Source organism: Rhea americana, unplaced genomic scaffold (genome assembly GCF_003343005.1).
Source record: "Rhea americana isolate MKP2758 unplaced genomic scaffold, rheAme1 scaffold_15, whole genome shotgun sequence".
In the NCBI taxonomy this organism is placed as follows: domain Eukaryota; kingdom Metazoa; phylum Chordata; class Aves; order Rheiformes; family Rheidae; genus Rhea; species Rhea americana.
This window is the reverse complement of record NW_028185594.1, coordinates 7,119,299-7,143,305: the sequence shown is the minus strand read 5'-3', so window position 1 is coordinate 7,143,305 and position 24,007 is coordinate 7,119,299. Positions and strand designations below refer to the sequence as shown.

General features: G+C 36.0%; 1 protein-coding gene across 3 annotated transcripts in view; it reads right to left on the bottom strand.

Annotated features, from left to right (window-relative positions):
* HECW2 (HECT, C2 and WW domain containing E3 ubiquitin protein ligase 2) overlaps positions 1-24,007 on the bottom strand; it is a 150,583-nt gene that overhangs the window by 8,204 nt on the left and 118,372 nt on the right. For all 3 annotated transcript variants that reach the window (XM_085299492.1, XM_085299493.1, XM_085299494.1), the window contains 10 exons: positions 21,508-21,617; positions 17,586-17,706; positions 16,701-16,814; positions 12,169-12,321; positions 9,971-10,069; positions 8,562-8,691; positions 7,953-8,099; positions 7,186-7,300; positions 6,420-6,505; positions 4,948-5,060 (listed from right to left, as the gene is read on the bottom strand). In XM_085299492.1, the coding sequence (XP_085155618.1) occupies positions 4,948-5,060; positions 6,420-6,505; positions 7,186-7,300; positions 7,953-8,099; positions 8,562-8,691; positions 9,971-10,069; positions 12,169-12,321; positions 16,701-16,814; positions 17,586-17,706; positions 21,508-21,617 (1,188 nt within the window). The remainder of the gene's footprint in view (positions 1-4,947; positions 5,061-6,419; positions 6,506-7,185; positions 7,301-7,952; positions 8,100-8,561; positions 8,692-9,970; positions 10,070-12,168; positions 12,322-16,700; positions 16,815-17,585; positions 17,707-21,507; positions 21,618-24,007) is intronic.

Below are 24,007 nucleotides of genomic sequence, written 5' to 3'. Positions count from 1 at the left end.
AATTATAGACGTTTCTTTTCTTAGTAGAATAACAAATTGTCTGCAGTGGCAAGGATAATTCTTCCTAAAACACTATTGCGGATGAGCCTGCTCTAGTGAAATAGATAGCATAACTGTTAGTGCGATGGGTTCTTAAGGAAGAAATGCTGGGAAAAAAAGCTAGAGGAGGTAACTTTTCTCCTTTAAAGCTCTTTACTGAAGTCTCACTTTAGATTTTGATTTTACAGGATGAAAACCTTTTTGTATTTTGGTAGGTCTCTGTTTACAAATACTTTACTCTTTTGCAATAAAACAGACCACAGTTATTTAAACACATTTCAGTAGATAAACAGAAACTTTTCCTACAGTGACCTGCCCTTCATATCACGACCCATATTAAGTATAAATGTATAATGTCAATGGAARGACTGAACAAATTCCCTCCTAAGAGCAAACACAACTCTTCATTTACACTAACCACTCCTAGCAATGTGAGCGTCTACAACAGAGCTCTAATGAGCTTTCGCAAAGTCAGAATGTGCTGACTTCCATGGGAGCAAATTTATTGTTTGCTGTTCTAAGTGCCTCTCAGATCCTAACTACTGGGATGGAACATGAAGTGAAGTGGGTTAAGCTAGTTTGTTAAAAACACAAAAGAGCTCATTACAAATCCTCAGTGAAGGTGAAACATTCACTTAGGATACTAGGAAACAGCCTTATGGTGTCATAAAAATATTAGGTATGAGCAATGCATACACAGAAGGTCACACTATCATTAGAAATACAGTCTCAACATCAAGAATGTAATCTCTTGGGAAAAAAAAAAAAAAAAAAGTATTGTATTCTTCCTCCTCTCCCTTCAAACTTAGTAGATTTAACAGAATACTGTTCTCTAGAGCATAGAGTGTTTCCTCACCTTGTATCCTAGGGCCCTGATACAATTTCTCCACCCCAGCATCCCTCCCAGGCTCTTGCAGAAATGCAGAGAGACAGCTTTCTCCCTACTCCTTTTTTTCCTTTCCAAAAACCTTACAAAGTAGTGCCTGTGATATGGCTTAAATCATCTTTGCATTTCCTGCACAGTGCTTCCTTTCTAAAAATTCCCCCTTAGAAGGAAGAGGCCATTTTAAAACTGGCAGCAAATGGGCAACTGGAGCAATGCTGTCAAGGTGGCTGGAAGACCTCAGTGACCCCTTGAGTTCAGTGGAGATTGTGGAGGAGTCTTAGGCAATTAACAGTCTAACCACACGGTTCTGCCGCATGGGACTGATAACCACTCATTAGAGCTGCAGGTCATGCTGTGCAGGCTGTAAAACCATAATTTTTAAAGGACAGTATATAATTAGCAAGGAATGCATTACAAACTGGTTTAATACTGATATGGTACCTTGTTTACCTTTATTATGGAAATGGGAATTGAGTCTTATCTTAATTTTGAGGGTAGATTTGAAAATGTAATCACCTACTTTGAAAAACCAAATCATTAAAAAAAGACAAAAAAGTTTCTATCTCGGTCTACTGAGGAATTATATGCTTTTCTCACACTAGCCAGCAGCTGTGTCAATCTTCAGTAAGAAAGGTTTTTCTCTGAAAAGTATTTTCTCATTCCAACATTTCAAATCATGTGGACATTAGCTATTCATCCTTCTGTACTCACATTTTATGACAACATGAAAAAATATCTTGGTTCCTAAAGTTCAGAATTCCAATTAATCGCCACTTCATTATAATCTGAACAGCATTACAGCAGTGAAAGAGACTGGCTTCGGGTTAAAGCCCAGCAATAAGACAAGATTATTATTTGCATGTGAATGATCTAGTCCCCTTATAATATACAGCAACGAAAGGTGCCTGGAACACAACTAACTTCTCAGCATGTAAATGAACTGAACGAGCTACAGTCTGCCTATTGATTTAGTGTAATGCACAGCACAATGAGAAAAAAAGGGCATAAAAGTGGCACCAGGGACAGTTGTAGTTAAGCTAAACTCATAATAATGGATCTTTTTAGTGCCTTTTACATGCTACCGACTTACTACTGTGAAAGACTGATAGAAGTTAAGCAACTTGACATGCATCTTACAGAAATCTCAGTATTTTGATACAGTGGAACAGATCACACAGTAGTCAGAATTTGGAACTTAGGTAAACATCTAGCGAATATTTTTGTGTTTATAGTCACAGCTGGTGAGACCACAGTCAAATAGCTAAGTAACTATAGTAGCTGCCTTCAGCATCTCAAAATCAGGAAAAAGAGATGGAGAAGAGTAATTTTTATGTTTTTAGATGTGCAGTAGTTATTTTARAAACAGAGGAAGAAAACTGACAAAATTCACTGACTTCTTATTTAAGACTTAGCTTTTGCCACCCTCCCATCAAATATYATCAGAAATCAAAAGGGAAATTTGCAAAGCATAACACTCATACAAGTGAGTGAGGGCACCTTAACACAAATGTTTTAGTTATCTGAGAATCAGTAAGAGTCAGAGGGTCCTAGAGCAGCACTCACAGTGGATCCAACGATGCTTTTACAATGCAGGGCTGCCTGGAAACCTCTTGGAAGTTTACTATTCAAGGCCTTCATTAACAGTGTCTTAGTTTCAAGCCAGTACTACCTGCTGTTTGCACTGTAAAGTCTTTGAAGTTGGTGAGACTCAGCCTGCAGCTGGACTGCACATAGCATCTAGATATTAAAAGTGYAAATACTGTTTTCTGCTTAGGGCTTCCATTTAAGCGTGAACAAAGCACATCATTTATTTTCTACGAGATCAAGGCTCCATATACGAATGCCAGGAATTGCCAACCCATGACAACCCCATATTTTTGTCATAGGTGGTTGTTTATTTTAACAAAGAATCATATTGCTTGTTTAATTCTCATATTTATAAAAATATGTCAAAACCCCAAATTACAGAAACAAAATCTAATGTTTGCTAAATAAGGGAATCATAAATTAAACTTTAAAGGCATTATACATTCTCCTAGGTGTAAAGGTGAAGAGCTGGCATTTTCCCAGYACCTGCTGGGCACCCAGTTGTAAAGATTATCAACACATTTCTCCCCTGTGCTCCACAGGAAGCAGTTTTATATTATAGCCAGATCTCTGCATAAGCTTTTCAGAGGAAATTCTGAGTATTGTTTTGAGGCATGAACTGACCTTTTCTATATTACAAGCTGAACCTGGTAGCATCAGAAAGTTCAGTATTAGAGAATATAGAGAAAGATTCCCACAGTCTCTTTCGTTAGTTGCACTTAAGATAAATAAGAACTAAAAATTTGATGTTGTAAAAATTGTTGTAAAAATGTTGTAAAAAAAGCTTTTTCTTTTTAAAACAAATCAAAGCTAGCCCGTATGTCAGTCATAATCAACCTATAAAGCAGACTTGCTTGGTTGAAGCACAAGACATTATTAGCTCCCTAGAAGACATTAATGTCTTTCTTTTTGAAGTACTCCTGTCCAAAATTTGCTTAACCTATCTTTGATCCTCAGTAGCCTGGCTCAYACTTGTACCATGATCTGGCAAGATGGCTTTGTTTAAAGTCTACCTGCTGTGTCTGTGGCTTTCAGCTACACAGCACTGTTTCTGTTTCTTTGGCTTTCTCAGTGTGGGCCAAATGGCAGCTTGCAGGCAGAAGCCAACCCAAGAAATGCTTCTGCCTAGTTGCTGCTCTTAAGCTGGAGGAAACAGCTAAAGGATGTTGGTCAGAGAACCTCTGTGTGTTGAACAGCAGTCTCATGTCTAAAAAGAGATTCTGAAAGCAAGTGATTCCTGCGGCATGTGCTGAGATTTGGGGTGAATTTGCTTCTATACATGGATCAGCCCAGCAGAAAGCTACTACCCCAGGCTGTAAGAAGCATCCTAAAGCTGCGATCTGTTTTTGTAGAGCTGATTCACCTACACTGTGCACACCAATCTGTATTTCTAATCAACATAACCTGCTCTAGCGGCAAGAGAATTACAGACCTGGATGAAAGGAAAATATCCAGAAATGAGCAGCCTCATCACAAAATAGAAAAGGTTAGAACCTAATACATTTTTGTCAATGAAGTGTCATGCTAGATGTTTCTTATATCACTCAAATGTCATTAGCATAGTCCTGGAGTTGTTACCACTGATTTTTTACCATAACTCTTTTTTCTGTCTTTACAAATCAGAAAAAATAGAAAAGCAACTCTTCTTTTTATCCTTTTCATCCCACTCTTCCAAATAAGTCATTACTCAGTTTAAATGCCTCCTCTTGCTTTCAAGGCCTTGCATACCTCAACTCCTGCTTCCATCTTGGACTCCTGTTTTCTTCCTCCACCCTTGTCASTTATTTCCATTGACCCTAATTGTTCTCTTTAAAATCTTCATCTTCTCTTGTCACTGTGCAGCCTTTTAAGTCAAATGACTCTCTCCTCAAAATAAATTTTCTGCAGTTTATAATTTGTATCTTTCAGATTTCTACACACTCTTGACATCAAACAAAGCATGAAAATTATATAACTAAACTGTAACAGCTTTAGGTTGCTAATTCAAGAAGTCTGACACTAGCTTTCACTTGGATAAAGTCACAGGCAGTGTTTGATTTTAACTTGTATTGATCTTTGCTCCTAAATGATGAACTGCACATTTAGGAATTAAATACTTGCACATATAATCAAAGTATCTTTCGAAAAAAAAAATCAATGTTTGAAATAGTTATAATTCTATATTTTAATGTTGCTATGTAAATTATATTAGATGTTAGCCCCAACTACATTGCCTTGTCCATTTTATGAGAAAAAATTTAAGTTCAAAGAAACACGGATATATCACGCACTGTAGCAACAGGGAAATAAATCATCTTGTAAGGCACAGTATATTCACATATTCAATTACATCTCGCTTATGCTTTTCAAAGTGCTTATCCATTATTCCAACAGCTAATATTCTAAGATACCGCTAGCACTAACATCAGTAATACAATTCACACACACAGTCATACCTTGGAAGAGCAGTGATCTTTCCCCACTTCTCTACACAGAACCTTCTTGGACCATTGCTTCCCCTTAAAGAGGCAAATCCTTCATAAGGTATGCTGGATGTGCCTGTAACAAACTGTCAACACAAACAAAACACCATGGATAGAAACTCATTTCTATCAGCATACCCTGCGGCGCATTTGCTTATGTAAGGCATTTGCAAATAAGGTAATTTGTGAGCCATAAGTAATAAATGCTGCTTTAAATGTAAGATAAGGGAAAACAGGCCCTATTTCCTGATAGGACTCTAGGAGAGAGAATTTCCTAGACTAATTTCCTCTAAAGGCTTCTCTTTGAACACCAGTATAAGAGCAATTATGCTGCGCAAGTACTGTGGAACAAAACAGTACTAATACCAAGTTACTTAAGCTTAAGCCTAAGTGAGTTTCTTCCTCCTGCATTCATTCTGTGTTAAGAGGAATTAATAGAAAAAGTAATCATGTATAATAGTGGGCTTTATGTTATGCCTTTTGGAGATGTGGATTTCAATATCTTTATAAATTATATTAAATATTATAAGCAAAGGACCAAAATCTGAAAAATCGGAATGCCCACTGACTGCTCTTGAGCAGATTTAGTTTTGAACCTGACATGAACAAATCACAAATGGTTTTTGACAAATCAAGGGCTACTTCATTTTTAATGATCTGCAATATGATAAATTTTGATTAACAGATATCATAGGAAAGTATGAACAAACATCTCAGTTGATGGAGAGCCAGAGGTGTCTTGAAATGCTTCTCAGATTTTTGTTTAATTACTCAGATCAAAAAGAAAATGCTTTATCATATTCATATAGCTAACTCAATGTGATGAGAATTCTGATTTGTTAGAAAATGGAGATTTGATAATAGAGCTGGCATGTCATAAGGTTTAGGGGTTGGGGGTTGTTTATTTCTTTATAACAGAGGTGCCCAAGTTTGATGAAACTTAACTCAGTAGTAAACCCAGATGCATAAAATTCATTTGTTGATGTTTTATGTTGTTGATGTTCARCAAAAGGAATTCTGCAGACTGACTTTATGAAAATGAAATTGGACTAATTTTCAGGTTTTCACCATCGTTTTCTAATTTTGGGTACCTTATCCAGCTTCCATCCAAGCTTTCTCCTTTCTAGGTTACATAAATATTATTATAATTTCTATTCAATGGCAAAAACAGTAACAATTGTCCTTTTCTAGCTCTTTATAAGCTGTAATGTATTTTTAATCAATCAAATACTTTTTCTTAAGTGTTTTTTTTAAGTTCTAAGGTAATAAAAATAAATGTTGAGTTTTAGTCACTTGAAATTATTACAGTAAGTCTCTGGAGGTTATCAAGCTATTCCCATTAGCTAGTATTGACATTATTTTTGGATGTTATAAACATCCAAACTAGTTTAGTATTTAACTTTAATGACAAAGAATATTTCTGCACAGATCAGCTGATTTCTTACCTGTAAAAGTCTTAGTCGTTGTTCATTGTTGAATCTTTCCACAGCAGCCCAGAACCACCGAATTACAATGTGATTGTCATGATAACCTGTTAAAACAACAATAGGCTTTATACCTCCAGAGTGCAACAAAAATGGTTGAGAGAACACTAATAAGTTCTTCTAGCTCAGCCCTGGTTACAGTATTAATGCCATATTTCTTTTCCAATTGGAGCAAAAGACAAGAAGTGAGAGAAAACTCCTCCTGAAAAGGTAACAAAACAAATGCAAGAAAATTACTGTAACAGAAAGAAGTGWAATTTCTTTTGCAAGTATTTCTTCCATTAATCAATCACTAACAGCAATRCCAATTCTTGGAATATATATATATATATTCCATATACATATATGTATGTATGTGTATATATATACACACACATATATACACACATGCACACATGTATGTGTATGTATGAACTTGAAATATTTAAAGCTGTAAATGATGTTGCAACCATCTCTCGAAATAGTTTCCATCTCCCATTGCTTTCAACAGTTCTCAACTGCCAGCCRGCAATCACCTGGAATTGCTTATATTTTCTCTTGAGAGAGGAAAAGAAGTAGATTCTGTAAAGCATAGTTGCTATTTCCATTTGACTCCAGTGTCTGAGTGGTACACTTCTAGGGTCAATTACTAAAGATGTACGTTACAGGGTAACATATTAATGTCTTAGAATCTGGGTAATTCCAGATTCCCCTACACTGTGAGTGAACAATTAAAAATGAATGTTACCTCCTCTATACTCTGTGTTATTTCTCCAGTCACTCAAGTCTATTTCTGCCGTTCCAGCTATAACCAGTTCCAGTTCTCTTGCATCAAATACAGACACGAGCCTGGCATCAACCACCTGTAAAAGGAAATAAAATGTGCATTAACATTTCTTCCTTTATTGGTTATGGACTCCTGTAAATAGGCTTGTCTGTTATAAACATATTTATCGGTAATGTACTGGCTTGCCTCATCCATGGGAAGATTTTTTTTTTTTTTTTTTTTAAGGCAAATAAATGGACAGTTTTCTAACTATGTATTAAGGTGCAGGTCCATTCAGCTTCATTCAAAGCTTTGGGGAGAAAAGTTTATTAGCAAATAACACTCAATTATTCTAGGGCAATTTGAGTTCAGTACATTCAATTTCACTGCCCCAAGCAAAACATGTAAGAGAAATACCTTGAAATACCATTTGCTGTTTTAAGTTCAGTATGGCATGTACTCAGACATGATCACCTCTAAGACCCAAAGAAGAAACAGATTACTCACTTCTGCAAACATTCACTGCCAGTTATATAAATTATGATTACTAATATTTTTCAGGTTTTTAAAAGCATAACCACAGTATTTAAGTCAATGATTAACAATGATATTTATACCCATACAGATATGTATAGGGGCACTTCTGACTGGATATGTATCTGCCTTTGGGGACAGTATATGAGGAAAAAGACATTTTGAAGAGATACAGAAGTATAGTAAATTTCAATTTTGTTTTGTTTCATTTTTACCTCATAGAAACCACGAACTAGACTTTCTGTCTGTTGTACAACCCCTCTTTCAATTCTCCATTTCACCATTCTTTCTATATATTCTTTCTTGTTCTTCTCAGTGACCGGGATGTTGGCACCTCCTGGCTTTAGCTCTCGTTCTGTGATCTTAGAAGAAAATGATAACAAAATATTAAAAARACAAAAGGAATAATTATAATAATTAAAACTTTTAAGTTGAAATAATTTCTTAAGAGTACTAACCAAGGCCGATTTTAACAATCTTTATAAAGATTAAAGTAGTGAAGTCTCCCAAGTAATAACTTAACCTAGATGTTGTAATAGTATGTCTGAATGCTAACTTCACTATAATTAAATTCAGGTGAACTAGCATCAGCAAAGCAATCCAAAATTTTCGGATTTTAAATACTCTGCAGAAAATCTTCTTAACCAGAAAGATGCGTTTGACCAGTTACAGATAACAACTCCTCCAAAGATTTCAACATTGTTTTCATCAAAAAGAATTTTATAAAAACATGTTAAAATCGTCAGGGAATGAACTCATTTTTCTGTCAAAAGAAATGGTTGTCTAGCAGTAGGATATAAAGAGGAATGGAAATGAAAGCACACCTGCCCAAAAACTTCTTCATTCACAGTAAATGTGAGATCTAGGATATCATGTATATCGTTATCTTTCATCCATTGCAAACTCTGGTGAAACTCCTCATCAAGGTATTCCAGGTCACTCAGGTCACAGAGTCTAACATAAACAAGAAGAAAACACACAAATATAAATGACAGCAGTAGTGTGCACTCAATAACAGAGCTCTGACAGCACAGTCCTGCAAAACAGACTGAGAATAAAGACAGCTAAGAGAAAAATCAGTAGAACAAAGACACTATTCCAAACCTCTGTATGTTTGCCTACTAAAAATAGCAGTTGCTTGAATAACTCAGTGTTATTTTGCTATTGTACAAAACTCCAAAATTTGCTAATTTAAAGATATGCTGCTTTTCAAGCTTATGTTGTTTCTTATTCTGAGTCTGTCCTGTATTTTATGTAAACAGTATTTCTTCATTTGAACAGAAATTATGAAAATATATAATATTTAATATTTAAGAAATACAAATTTCAAATCACAAATGAAATACTAAGTTTTAATAACAAGCAACCACTTTCCTTACTGCTTATGTTCTTACACTGCCCCCTCTCTTGTCTCTTTGTTGTGCAAAGTCAGTTCAGATAGTCTACTTATCATGGAAATACCTTTTTAGTTTTGTGGTATTTCACTTAACTGATCCTTTTACAAATTCATCCTATGAGCTAAATGGCCCTCATCATCTYTAGCACTTACTACTCCAAGCTTTAAATATGTCAGGAGTCAGTAATATTTAATACTGCAGTGGCAATCTCTGCTATTCTTGTTAACTCTGAGTAACATCTTGTTCTGTGAAGCACACTGACACAAAGTGAAGCACTCTGAACTTGTTACGTTGTAGGTCCAGACATGCTGCATGAGTGTGGCTCTCACTGTCTCAACCAGAACAAGAGCAGTCCTTCTGAAAATCAGGTCTAAAGTATCTCAGAGTAAAGCATCTCAAAATGGAAATTTCCCAAAATTAGTCTACCTCTSAGAATGTGGGTCTTGCAGTCAAGTAAAGAAGTGATTCATATCCTATCCTGTGAGTCATTAGAAGACATATGAATAAGAACTCTATTAATATCTGGAATAAAACCACAGCAATTCATTGTACAACTTCAAATATAAGATTTTAAAGAAAGATGATACCATGGCTAAAACAAATCATTATGTTTTGATACTGATCAGACACAACATACTCTGCATTATTAGGTACCTGGCTAATATCAGAAGCAGAAACAAGGCAGCTTGTAAAAAAAAGTCCTAGATTAGAATGAAATAACAGCACTGTTTATAAWGGCCTGTCTTCTTGAGGAGAAAAATTTCATAATTTATCCCTACTCAAAATGGCATCTTCCACAGGAGGCGGGCGGAAAGAGACAGAACACTTCTACTCACATTCGGAGGAGAGCTTTATAAAAGGGCCGTGTAAAGAAGGCATCAAGTAAATACTGATGTATCAGAGCAAGACCAAGGATTCGACCGCTAAACCTGAACCTAGAAGAGAAAGAGTTACAGTTACTATACTGAAACTTTGTGGTTTGCACACTGCTCTGTCATCAAAACTTAGGTATATATTTCCAAATGGCATTTTAAAATCAGATAGCTATGTCAAATTGTGGTATCTTGTTTTTTCTTGTGTTTCTTTTACATTCTTACTAAGGCACAGGAAAAAAAATGCAAATCTGCAGGGTGTAGAAAATCTCTCTGTTATCTGAGTTACTACTTTTCAGAAATGTCAAATCAGTATTAACCCAATCCCCGCCAGACTAGGCTTTTTATAAAAGCATAGCTTCCAAAACAACARGCAATGTCTGCCTTTTTTCTGTACATTCCCTACACAGGACTAACTTGTTTTCACATCACTAAGAGGCAGAAGGTCTTTCTACTCTTTCCCAGCCTGATAGGTGTTTCTTTTCTGCTTAGGGGGCTTCTTACTTTCTCTTCTGACTGGTGATTATGGAGTTCCGTATATAATTTCATGAACAGTGACTGGAAGCTTTCTTATGTATCTCACTCCTGTCTAGCCCTATGCCAATATGATCAAATGATCTCCTCCTCTTCCCTCTCTCTTTCTTCCCTTATTATCTTCATTTTGCTGGATGTACAAGGAGGACTGCTGTGGAGTTCRACAGGTTTGAGATCAGATGGGTCGGATGGTAATCTTGCAATATGAGGGTCTTTGCAAGTATTCCCATGACGATAAAGATCAATGGTGAAAAATCCTCCATATGTCTGGAACTAGATTTAAGTCTAGTGTTCCTTTTTGTAAAAAAAAAGAAAATAATGTTTCTAAAACTTTCTGTTCAGATGCATCCTCAGCAATGCTTTACTTGGGAAGATTAGGGCTTTATTATGCCTGTCTGTATGCAGGGTTTGAAAGATGAGGATGTGACAYACACAGTCATCTCCTTCCATGCACAGTTGCTGATCACAGCTGCATTCTCTCAATTCCCCTGAGGCGGTTACTGGCATTGGCTCTCCTGAAAGAGAGGGGCCATGCCTCCCTTGCCCACAGACAAAGTCTCCGGTCCTGCACTGCTGAACTCAGGGATGAGTGCGCTGTTGGCAGAGACTGTGGCAGCACCCAAATTGTTTTTCTCCCCCTTTGCCTGACTGTCCTGCTTTTCCAATATGGTATGTGCCGTATATTGTTGCAGCATTGGAGCTGAACAGGTAAGTTGCTTCAACTAGCTGAACTGGATGCAGCGGGCATTAAATTTTCCATTCCATTTCCAGTTTTAAAACTAGTAATGACACTCCTCTCAGATACTCATTCTTCACAACTGGCTTCCACTGAGAACCCAGCACATCTCTGTCCTACACAGATAAGCAGTTGCTATTCCACTGTTACTGTAATCTAATGACCTACAAAACAGAATTCTCTGTTAATATTCACTGCACAACTTTACAGACTTACGAAGATGCCATGGTTTAAATCACCTGAGAATGATTTAAACTAGGTTATACTTGTGAAAATTAGATTACATTAAAAATATTTAAAAAACTAACTGTTTTTCTGTTTTCATTGTGAATCCTTGCCAGCTATTCTAAAAGTATGTGTATATGTATAGATTGGGTTAAGAGCTGTGCTATCAACAGTTTTTTTTTCCATCAAGATAGCTCCATAGATTCCCATCCAGTAGATGTGGGTTTTTTCCCCACAGAGACCTCTGCACTCTTTAGGTAGTCCCAAACAAATAATACACAGTAACTTTTTAAAAATCTCCCTTCATCTCCTAAGTTGACAAAAAGTCAATGTTTCATGCATTTTTTCAATACACACAAGGGGTTAATGTTGCTTTCATGTAATGACTGTCTGCTAACGTAAAAGAAATGCAGAGCTGTGTTGTGAGATAATCCCATGAAACATGCTCTAAATCACAGTTTTGCTGACCTTGTGAGAAATAAGATCATTTAAAACCACCACAAGAGAAAACAAAATGAGGAAAGTCTAAAGAAATGTAATTATTTTGCTGCTGGTTAAAAAGACCAAATTATGTGTGTTACATGTCTGAGCAAATATGAGCTGTTCTCCACAAGTGGGAGCAACAGAAAAAGTATCTGAAAAACAAAGAAAGAAAAATAATTCTTACCACTCATGGTGATTGTCTACAAAAGCAGACATGGGACTTATTTGTACTGTGTAGGTATCGTTGGCTGAATATTCAAACAAACCATAATATGGATTGAAGAGCTCTCTAGACACCAGGAAAAAAAACTCTCTTGAAGGTCCACTGTAGTCCAACCTTTTAAGAGAAATGTGATATTACTGTAAAGTGTTTATTGCATACAAGTAAACACTTTTATGAATCTACATTCCTAATGTAGATTCATAAGGAATGAACATTTTACATTAAACTTTCTTAAGATTTTAACCAGAACCCTGATTCTGCAGACTGCTTAATCCCAAAGGATGTGAAGTCCCTCATGGAGTTCTTCTGAAATACGTGGCTTGGAGGACTGGAATGAAATGMTACACAGACAGCCTTCCTCAAAGACTTTGGCTCCACCTATAATGGTCACTTYGCCATGGGAATCTAGTAAGATAATTCTAGTAAAGCAAAGGAAACATGAAAAGAGCCAATACTAGACCTATCTGCATCTGACAAATTAAGGATGAACATGAACAACAGTCATACTCTGTCCTTGCAGACTTGCAACARTAAGACAGCTTGAGGAGTAATATTTCTGTTTTCCCTAACAATACCATCTGAAATTGCTTCAGTGATTAATCTTTCTTGGTCTAAATACACTTGTTTATCTTCTAAAGTTCAGTGCAATTAAATATTTTCTGGAGAGTGCGTTTCCTTTGGTTTTTGCTATTTCAAGATTCCAGTACTAATGGACAAGGAATCTAAATGACCCCTTCTTCCTGAATCATAAACAAACTCACTGCTGATAAAGCACTGAGACTGAATTTTGACATTATGCTGCGGTTAATTTACTGAATTTACTTAATTCAGTAAAATGAATTAAGTATGAAGTTAATGCTTCAATAGAGGTGGAAACAGAAAACTAGGGATCTTCCTGTACCGAAAATACAATATTCATAACAGATATATAGCATCTTCTTTAGCTTGAAGAATTCAAACTTAACTTTCAAGGTCTTGCTTTAAAACTAGGATAATGCACTTTAGAACTAGGATAATGTTTTGTCTGYTTTCTGTAAAAGCCTATTAGCCACAGATGAGAGGGTTTGTGAAGATGAAGTTGTCAGGAAAATAAGGTACCCTTATCATGTTGAGAATAGAGACTCTTCTTCTGAAGGAAAATATCTTTCCTTCAGTCACTTGGAAGCACTTGGATTCTGTTAAGCTTCAGAAGTRAAGTCCTGAAACAGATTCTCAACCTGGCAAGAAGGGCAGATTCCATCCTCAAACTGCAGAAAGAAGTAACAGTCTGGTATCATGGGCAACTGTTAGATCTTAATTTGGCACAAATACCAGATCAAGAAAGGGGTCATCTAGAAGAGTTTTGCAAACTCCTGGGATAGTCAGAATCACTATGAAATCTTAAGATAGAATAGAAACTGTGTACTTGACTACCAGCCAGTTCATATAGCTCCCTTTGTACATGGCATTACTGTGAGTCACGTAAAATAAATCAATCGTGGGAGTCCTGTGCTGCCAGTCAGCTTTATCCCACAATTAAAGGCTTGGCACAAGAGTGAGAAAACTTCATACAAGAGGTATGCAACCACAACAGCTGCAACTGTGGGGCATCTGGGTATGCAGGAGTACAGCAATATGTTGTTGGCAACATGATTCACGTCTCCTGGGAATCACCATTAATACTCCAGATTTGCCACTCTTAAATGTAAGGCATCTTCTACCATAAAAAGTAGACTGCAGAAGACTCTTGTGGTGAAGTTTGTTAGTTTTCCAAGCCACCTTAAGAGGAAACAGGGCATTCATCATAAAGTGTGAGATAGTCCTACATAATAAATCACTTATTTCTTTATGAAATTTATATCTAAGATTTAAAATACTGGTGATATTTTGAACTACTATTTCAAAATGTCAGGGAAACAAGGAGCCCCAAAATTATTTATGCCATTTTTATGCCCTCTTGGGCTGGTCTAATGACTGGAGAGGCCACCAGAACCAAAATTAAGACTGGCTCCCAGGACTGACATGTAGACTATACTTTTCTTTTGAATATTCACAGTGTATGAGGCTGTAGATACATCCCTAGCAGTTCCTGTACATAYGGATTTGTGAAAGATCTTCAAGATTGTCTAAACTGTAGGAAATCTTCCTGGATTTTAGGGCTCTTTTACATATCTCCAGCCCTTTAACGAAGCAGTTACTATAACAGAGGTGAAGATTTCATCCAGTATTTTTAGATGTCATGAAACATTCATATATTAGAGATTATGGCATCTGAGTAGGCCTAACAGGCCAGGAAACAAGAGTTTTCACATGCAGACAATCAAAAATTAAGAGAATTATATACTATACAGCTAACATRAACATTTAAAAACAGGAAAAGCAGACAGATCAGTTATACCATTCAAAGTAAATACAATCCAAAAAATATCCTTTCTTACCATCTCAACTAGGTAAGAAAAAGAAACCTTATTGACCATTTTTTTTWAAACTTATGCTTAAAATTAATACAATTTAGAGAATATAACTCAAGGAATCATATTCTTTGTATCTTTTTTTTTCTTTTTCTCCACATGTAGTATGAATGTTAAAAAAAACATTAAAATAGTATCACTGTCACAGGACTGTAGAAATTGAAGCTTCAAGGAAGAGATCAAACACTGAGATTTACAACTAAAATTGTATGAAGGGCAAAAACTATGTCTAAGTTACCCTAATTACTAATATATCCTAATAATCTAAAGTTACTTAAAATGTTTGAATCTGAGAGGATTTCATTACCCATTACTTTAAGATTTGTACCTCTTTACCAACAGGAAAACAAATGTAACAGCAAACTCCTGATCAGATGTCTTCAAAAAGGAAAAGGAGGAGCAAATAGGGTACAATTCACTTTCAGTATTTCCCCTCCTCCTCCTTTCACCCTGACCTGTCCTCCTACACTCAGCCAACTGAAGTTTGGCATGATATATGTCTTTAGATATATTCATTTCTGATGAAACAATATTATTTGCACATGTTCTTTTTCATTCAAAACATAATTTGTAAATAGACAAGTAATGTCATTTTAGTTTGACTTTACTCATAATTAACTCATTCTTTCCCACTAAGAAAAAAGGCTCACATAAAGCTGGCTATAATGGGAACAGTACGCGTCACTCCCATTTCCAGGTCACACTTCATCTTGCTATTTTGAGTGATGAAATGCAAAGGCCTGAAGTCTAACAAAAGGAGGCTGTCTATCTAGATCTCTTTCTCTCACATATGATTTTCAATTTGTCCCTTTCATTTTTAAAGCTGAGTGGAGCTTGTAGCTATGAAAGTAAAGGCCCCTATGTGGGACAGGTCTTGTTGCCGCATCCCCACCCTGGTCTGTCAATACTGTGCAATCTCACGCAGCACCAACCTTGTCATTCCAGTTCTGAGCTTCTCCTCAGACAGTGTGGGGATATTATTTATATGAACAAGTCCACACTTGGCTCTCAGCTGTCAACRTATTTTATTTTAAACCTTCAGTGAGCTCTTGCTAATACTAAAGAGTTCAGGGTAAACTTTAAACAAATAAGAGTATTTAAGGATTTTTCAGAGACAGATTAATCTTATCTAATCTTGTGTGAGATGTTACTGTTACAACTTAGCTATTTTAACACATCAGATCATACTAACACACACAACAGCACTGCAAGAGTTATGTGCTGCAATCTCCTTAAATAGCAAAGCATAAAATTTTGAATGTATTTACATATACATGCACATATATCCATAAAAAACTTTGTGTCTAATGCAATAGGCTTTAAGAGCTGGTATAGGGGACACAAAAAGGCTGAAAGAGGCAGATAGTACTTGTTCCAGTTTCACTCACAAAGAAAAATCTAACCACATCTTGCCTTGTAACACAAATCACACAATCTGTATCACGGTAGACCTGCATCAGGCGCAGGCTGAACATTCTCTGAAATGACTCTGAAATGTCAAGAATATTTGTGCTTATTTGACAACTAGCAACAGCTTAGTTACTTTTATTTGTGCCACAGGCCCTGGCTTGGAGAGACAATGAGCGTCTCCCGCAGCAGGAGCTTTCAGCGCCTATTCCCTTAGACAGGAGTTGAATGAAGGATCGAGCCTTTAGCCCATTCTTGAAGCATTCCCTTCCACCAAGTGGTAGCTGTCTTCTAACAAGCACTAGAGATACAATGTCAGCATTGGCAGAAAAGAAACATGAATAACATGATAAAGTTCTGATTGTTTTTCCTTTGCTTTCCCAGCAACATTCTGAAACACACAGCGACTGTTGTGAAAATTCACATAAACACATATATAGCTTCTGCAAAGGCAGGATGCATTACATTTCACAAGGCCTAAAAAATCATCTTGAACAGCTGTATGTTCTAGGCTTACGCATGTTTCCTGACCACAACCCTTCCTCTTTTCACCCTAAACCACAAAAAATTTGGTGAAAGAGCACAGCTGCAAGACACAGAGTTTTGAATTCACATCTACTTCCCTGTTCTACTCACCCTTCTTCCCCAACAAATGTGACATAGAGTTTATTTCTCTGCAGGTCTTTTCTTGAGTAACCCATAATCTGGTTAAAGGCATCTTCCAGCAAGTGGTCTCTTCTGATGATTAATCTGAAGATTTAAATAATTTTGAAACAGAAGTTCATGAATAGGAACCACAGTTGGAAACATCTGTCTACATTGTAAGGTAACAGGATAACTGTTACTAGAACACTGATACATATTTTTGCTGGATGATTTGATCCAGATCAAGTAGCTTCTGTTCTGTTCTGTTCCTGTCCTTCACAGATCTATTTCAGACTTCAGTAAAATCTCTCTTGTATAAAGAAACATTTGGACTGCTGAACTTAAAAAACAAAAACAAACAAAAAAAAGGTAGCAGTTTTTAAGGCTTTCCCTGGAATTTAATTTTATGAGTAATTTTATCCTCTTTACTGAGGAGAACTACGATCTTAATACAGGTAAAGATGCACAAAAAATAAGCACATCTCATTTTCTGAAATGGAAAGACAAAATAAAATGTAACCATTTATCTCATAGTGACTTCTGTACTGTAAGAATTCAAATGCTTCCGGCTCTGCAAACAAGAGGTTCTGCAAGTATGCCTTTTCCCAAAGCTCTTTTTGTCGCTGCATTARCAATATTGTTTGCACAAAAATAAAGATATTTGGAAGTACCATTGGAAAAGCAGTGCACAAAACTTGCTGTATCCTCTGCTACGAATTGCATGCTGATGCTAAATCTTTTATGATAAGGTTAATTTCAAAAGTGCAATGGTAACCATGACATCTTATCCCTCTAATGGGAACAAGCTTGTAGATGTGCAAGGTAAGACAGGCTGCTGGAGAAACAAATCAAGTTTCATGAGATTCATCAACATACTTCAATTTCCCTGGGCCTTGTCCATATCCTTTAGTCTCCAGCTTCCTATAAAAGTTCCTCAGCTTGGCTTCAAAATCTCTTTTGTAAGGAGCTGGAGCCCGGGCATTGGCACGCTGAGTACCTGCAAGAAGCGACAAAGAATGAGCTATAGTGACACGAACTGATAATTTCCCATCTTCTACTAAAAAGACTCTTCAATAGCAAACAGCATGGGATATGTTTAGTTTCACTGGAGGTCACCTTCACAAACTAGGAAAAGCTGCACACCTTCAAACCTGCTCTGCATTCAAGACTTTTTGGCTGCTGATTTTAAATGGTTTCATTTTTGTAAAGTAAGTCTTAAAAGAACAAATCCAGATGAATGAATGCAAAAGATTGATTAAAACATAACAGTGGGATCAACTGGAAAAACTTAACGTTTGTTGAGTATACTGTATGTCTAAACTTTAAGGTAGCTCATGTTCATTAAATAAATGCTGTGCYCTGATAGGATATTAAAAGTATTATGAGGAAAAACAAGAGCTCAGGCATGAAATATAAATAGATTGCCCTCTGCTCTGTAATATACCCCTGTTGAGTATGTCAAGCTAAAGAAAGAAAACTCTGGGAAGTTGAAAAGAAAGAAAGAATAAAGCTAGAAGAAGGAAAACTTTGTACCTAAAAGGAAATTCCCTAATGCGATTTTYTACTTGGGGAAGTACAGGAAAGAATATTTTTGGAAGAACGGAAAAAGGATTGAATTTAAGTTTGTGGAACTTTTCACATGTGGCTGCAGGAACATTCACAATGATCACAGTGAATTTATTTTGTGAAATTGTTTTTGAGGGCCAGTTTCCTACAAGCAGGGGCAGATTTGTATGCCAAAAAACACACATAGCCCAGAGCATGTTAACATTTCTCACACCATGCAATTTACATAGGTTGCTAACTACTCATCTGTAAATTCGGGTCATCTAACAGGCCCATAATGCACAGGAAATACAAATCAACAGTTTACAAGCATGTATATGTAGACTTCTGTCTTTTAAATGACAATCAGTTCCTTTAATTGGTTTTCTTTTGGCTTCCTGTATAAAATTAAACCAATATAAAAACATTTGTTACTGGTGGAGGTGAAGGCAAGAGAATGTAATATTTCAGGTTATAAAAGAGATTCAAAGTGTACCTATACAGTCTATGGAAAAAGAACAGGRGAAGAGAAAGCAGTTGCTTAGCCACAAAGTATATTGGTCTGACAGTACGAGCACATCCTGCAGCAAGCGGCTGCTGGAAGAATTTGCAGAAACTGGAGAGAGGAAGAATGAGATCAGAATTAACACCAAATCCCATYCACAGGTCTCTAAAAGACCTGTCTGACCAGAAAAGAGAGTTGCTATTTGTTTTAGGTCTACCGATTGGTGTGTGGGAGGAATACAAAAGTGCCAGGAAATCCTTGTAGCACCAGCAGGAATGTGCAGAACCCTTCTGGAAGACCAAATCATAGTCATTGATTAACCCACTGCGGATATCATATTTTACTGACAGCACCAAGAGCTTCTAATTGTATACCTTCTGCTGAATGCTCTAGGAAACACAGCAATTTGAAACTGTAAACAGCCTTTTAATTATTGGTCTTTTCTCCCTACTTTATTTACTCTGCCTTGGGTCAAAGGAGGTACAAAAATGTAGTCACCAAAGAATGCAACAAAAACATACTTTCATCTGAATCTCTGAAGGAAGTTTTTGCTAAGAGATACCACAGAAAATCAATCTGGTAACACATTACTTCATGGTTCAGAAATCACCAGTATAACACTCTGTCAGCACATGACAAGTTCTCATTGCAAGTCAGATGCATCTGCCAAGAAATTCCTGGGCAATTATATGATTATTTCTACCTTGAAAACAAAAGATGTTAGGGGAGGGGCTAAAAAATGAAAATGATGTGATAACCATATTTGATTTTCAAACAAATCATATTCTAAAGCAGAGATAAAGAGTAGCCTCATGACAATTCGTCTTTTCAAAAAGAGAAAGTACAACTGGTTGTGACTCATCTAAACAATAGATCCTTAATACGCAACCTCTGGCAGTGTAGCACAGCCACTTTAGCAGATGAAAACACACAGAGCCTCCATAGAAATCCTGGGCAATTTATAATTTCTAATTAAAAAGTCATAGGACTTTGTTTGTATACTAATACAAACATGCAGACTCACAAACAGGCCAACTGAATGGCATCTATATCTTTTTCTATGTGATAGAATACAGATCACAATTTTAAGGAAAACAGGACTGAAGCCATCACAGTTCATCCTTTACTATGTGCTGCTGCTTTGAGGAACAGATGAGAATACCGCATGCTAAAGATTAAACATTTTAAAAATTATTTTGTTGGACTGAAGCCCAGTCAACCAGGGTGCACTAATAATGAAATGACAAACGTAAGACAAAATTGTTTTTACTCATAAAAGACTGCTAGATTTGCAGTTGGAAGTAAGATGCACACATGCATCATCCTTTCTTTCTTTATTGAAGGAAAATAATTATATACAGACCATAAATGTATCCAAAATATCAATTTAACATGTGTAGAATGTATTTGCTGCTTTTCAGGATACCGTAAGATCATTAAGATCTTAGGATGAATTCAATTCTCTTGAATAGGTCCTGTAGAAGTCCTAAGTCTAGTAGGAGGACAAGTTACCATTTAGGACATGTTTATGTATGTTTTTAATCTGACTTTTTGTCTTTGTATCTTTAGACTGAGAAACAGTCCATAAAAATCACAATACTTCTGACAAAATCTCCCTCTTTTCTTGGAAATTTCTAGAGTTGATTACATCCCAAAGGTTCTTTACTTACCTGTATTTTTGTTCTCTAATTTGTGGAAATCCCCTTAAGCCTCTCTTGATTTACTGCAGTGATTTTATTTTACATACCTCTTATTATCTTCTTGAGCAAACTAAGAATAGTGACATCTATAAACCTCAAACTGCTGTACTTTGCCTTCAGAGGTCAAATGGAACTTGTAACATTTGAAATAATTTAGTTTTGATCAGCAATGTAGTTAGTTAATATTTGAATGTGCTGTACAATGTTTTGCACAACAACTTCATTCCATTCTGATATGTGCAATGGCAATATACCATCTTTTGAACTTAGGTTAAGGGACAACAATCCAGCTCTACATAAAATTGTCATGACTCATTGTCCCACAACCACACTAACAGTGACATTTTAATGCACAGCTATTAGATCTCATATTTTTAATTCTCTAGGCATCGGGATACTGGCAAGAGCTCTCAATTGTTTCACATCAATGAAAAAACAGTTTGCAGGTTTTACAAGTCAGAACAAAATCACAAACTCTGATTCTGGAATATACTTATCTTTCTACTGGCAAAACACCTTGCCAGCCCAAGGCAAAGGTTTCAGTCTGACAGTCAAATTCAAACATACTGGTTGGCTTTGCTCAAAAACAGGACTATATATTTGTTGTTGCTGCAGTAACAGAACTTGAATCTTAAGAAAGGCAGGATGTAACTTCATGCAGCATAATGTAAACTAAATTATGCGGCTTGCACTACTGCAATATTTAACAGATATTATCATAATGAAAGTAGTAGTAGCAGTGCAGTGGAAAATGACAGCAATTACTAGCTCACTGACCACTCAGAAGGTGGTTGAGCTCATCTTTAGCCACCCAGAAGTTGGGAACTGCAAAGGAAAATAGGTTATCACATCCAGCATGGTAGGATCTCAGCTTTAGACTGCCATAAATTTCATTTTAGAAAGCAAACAAAAAGTTACAGTCAAATTCTTCTTCTACTGTTTTTGTTCTCTGACTGCTGGGACCTTCACTGACTTCGGAACTGGTCCTTACTGAATATGCAAAATGGTTTCTTGTAGCTTCTGCTGAAGCTGTGCCTAAGCAACCTACCTGGAGAGTTCTGAGGTGAAGACACTGGTGAGCCTCTTGGGGACTGGCAATAACTAGGATGCAGTAAGGCATGTGGTGGCACATATGACATTATTTCCTCTTCAAACAAGCTGGTGAAGTAAGAGAAGAGATAACATGTTTATTTGAATGAATGGAATAGATCTCTGCTTACAGCCTCAAAATGAACCTGGTTTCTTTGGCAGTCACTTACTTATTTCCACTATATACACCTGAAGTGCTAGAAAGTATTTTATCACCTTTCCCTCAAACAGATCTTGAAAGTTACTAGAAAGCAATTATTACTACTCTTGTGCAACATCACTTTACTTAGTTCAGTGTATGTTTTCAAGATTAAAATAGCCAATTGGCTTTTTAAAATTATTTTTTTCCTTTTTTTTTCTTTTGATTTTTGTGTTCTCATTACAAAGGGGTCAATAACCTTAGTCACAATTTCCTGTAAAAAGCTCTGTAACATTGCACAAAGATCAGGAAATGTAACAAATATTCTAAGCCTCTAGGAGGAAGAATCACATTTGAACTTGGTATATTGAACAGTAAGCTTGCTGGCATAGCAAATTATTTCCTTATTTGTCTTTACTGTTAACACTGTTACTGAAACTGGTATTGCCTATAGTCTGCTCAGGTTATTTCATGCCTCATATGTTATTGCCCTCTAAGCTACACAACTTTTAAAGAGAAAAATAATAAACCTTTTTGCATCTGTGTACAGAGAATCTGTATATATTAAAAATTCAGTCTCTTTCCAAAAGAGGACAAAATACACAGTATCACAATAGATCTAATATCAAAGCATAATTGGATATTAACTACGTCACAGATAATAATAAACTCTTCAGATCATATATAAAATTTATTTTCAAAAGTTGAGCTACAGAAAGAATCACATGTCAATCTTTTATTATAGAGCTTGAAATCTTTTATCTTTTATTACACAACAACGAAAGTGGAGTTCGAATAAAGTTTCTTACTAATTTTGTTCACTGAACAAGTACCAGAACAATTTTTTGCACAAGATTTTTTTTTGCATGGACGTTTTCTGTCAATACTTTTTACACTCATTACCATATGCTGTTTTCCTCACAAAACTATGGTCTGATGTTGAAAATGTGGTAAAATGTAAACAACCACTTCAGTCTTGGATTAAATCAAGATTTAAGACGATGAGTTGTGTTGTATACCACATAGCATACTTATAAGAGCAAACAAAATAATACTCTTTTTTCAAAACACCTGAACATAACATAATGCCATTCTTAAGGGTATTTCAAGAAATACGTGGTGCTGTGTACCTCCTTCAGTCCTTAAAAACACAGGGCTTTTTAGTTAACTGCAACTTAATATKTACTGAAGCGTGTGAAAAAAGTACAGTGTTCCCAAGCAGTAAAAATATCAGAAATTGTGATTCCACCCAGTGATTTAATAGACCTCAGAGAGCTTTATAGGATAATTACATCCCCTATCTCCCCTCCTCATTTTTTCCCTCCAAATGAGGAAGCAGAGGAAAGGGGTACTCTCTTGCCCAAGGTCATCCAACCAGCTAACCTCAAGATAAAACCTCAGTGTCCTGAGTCCCAGCAAGATTGATTCATTGCGACTAGAGCACACTTTTACCAGGGTTTCATAGAGAAGTGTCATGCTGTCACTCTGCTAGACAATAATGATTAAAAACAAGCAAACAATCCCCCCAAAAAACCATGAAAGTTAAACAATGGTAAGAAGAGAAATTCCAGCGTATCTCAGTACACTGCTATTTTAACATAGCCCAGCTTTGCTTTCACACAAGTATTTACTCTCTTACAATAAATTCACAACAACAGTACACTCACAATAACTTAGTCCAGTTCTGAGGTACACTATTTAACATTTTAAGAAACTAATAGATGCATAGTTACATATCATCAATAATGTATCCTTGGGGACAATGGTATTTCAGTTGTACCTAGGTTTTAGTAACAACTGAGGTTGTTATATATTTTTGGATTAAAAAAAAATCAATATATTAAGAGAAATAAATTTTGAAAAATATGATGTTATTTTAGGGAGATATTGGGTACTCTGCTTTTCTCTTTCAAAAATTAGTTATATTGATTATGGCTTTTCTACAAAAGAATTGTAATTAAAAATTTGAATTTGTTGTATTTTCATTATAAGAACTTTTTGCAGCCTTTGCTATTGTCAGAACAGTAAACAGACTAGAACCCAGTCAAACAGCAATGATAAAATCATTCATGCAACCTTCATTTAAAAACAAACAGATGAAGCCAGATGTCTCCGTGTAAAATCTGTGTCATCTTCATGTGTTAAGAAAACCAAAATCTTTACAAGTTTTTTTAAATTTATATTTTCATTTAAAAATAGTTTCAGCACAGTTTTAAAATTAGATTCTATATCTTTAATTCATTCAGAGATTTAAGGGCCAGAAAGGATTGTGATTATGCAACCTGACTTCTAAATACTACTAATGCCAATCCTATTACAT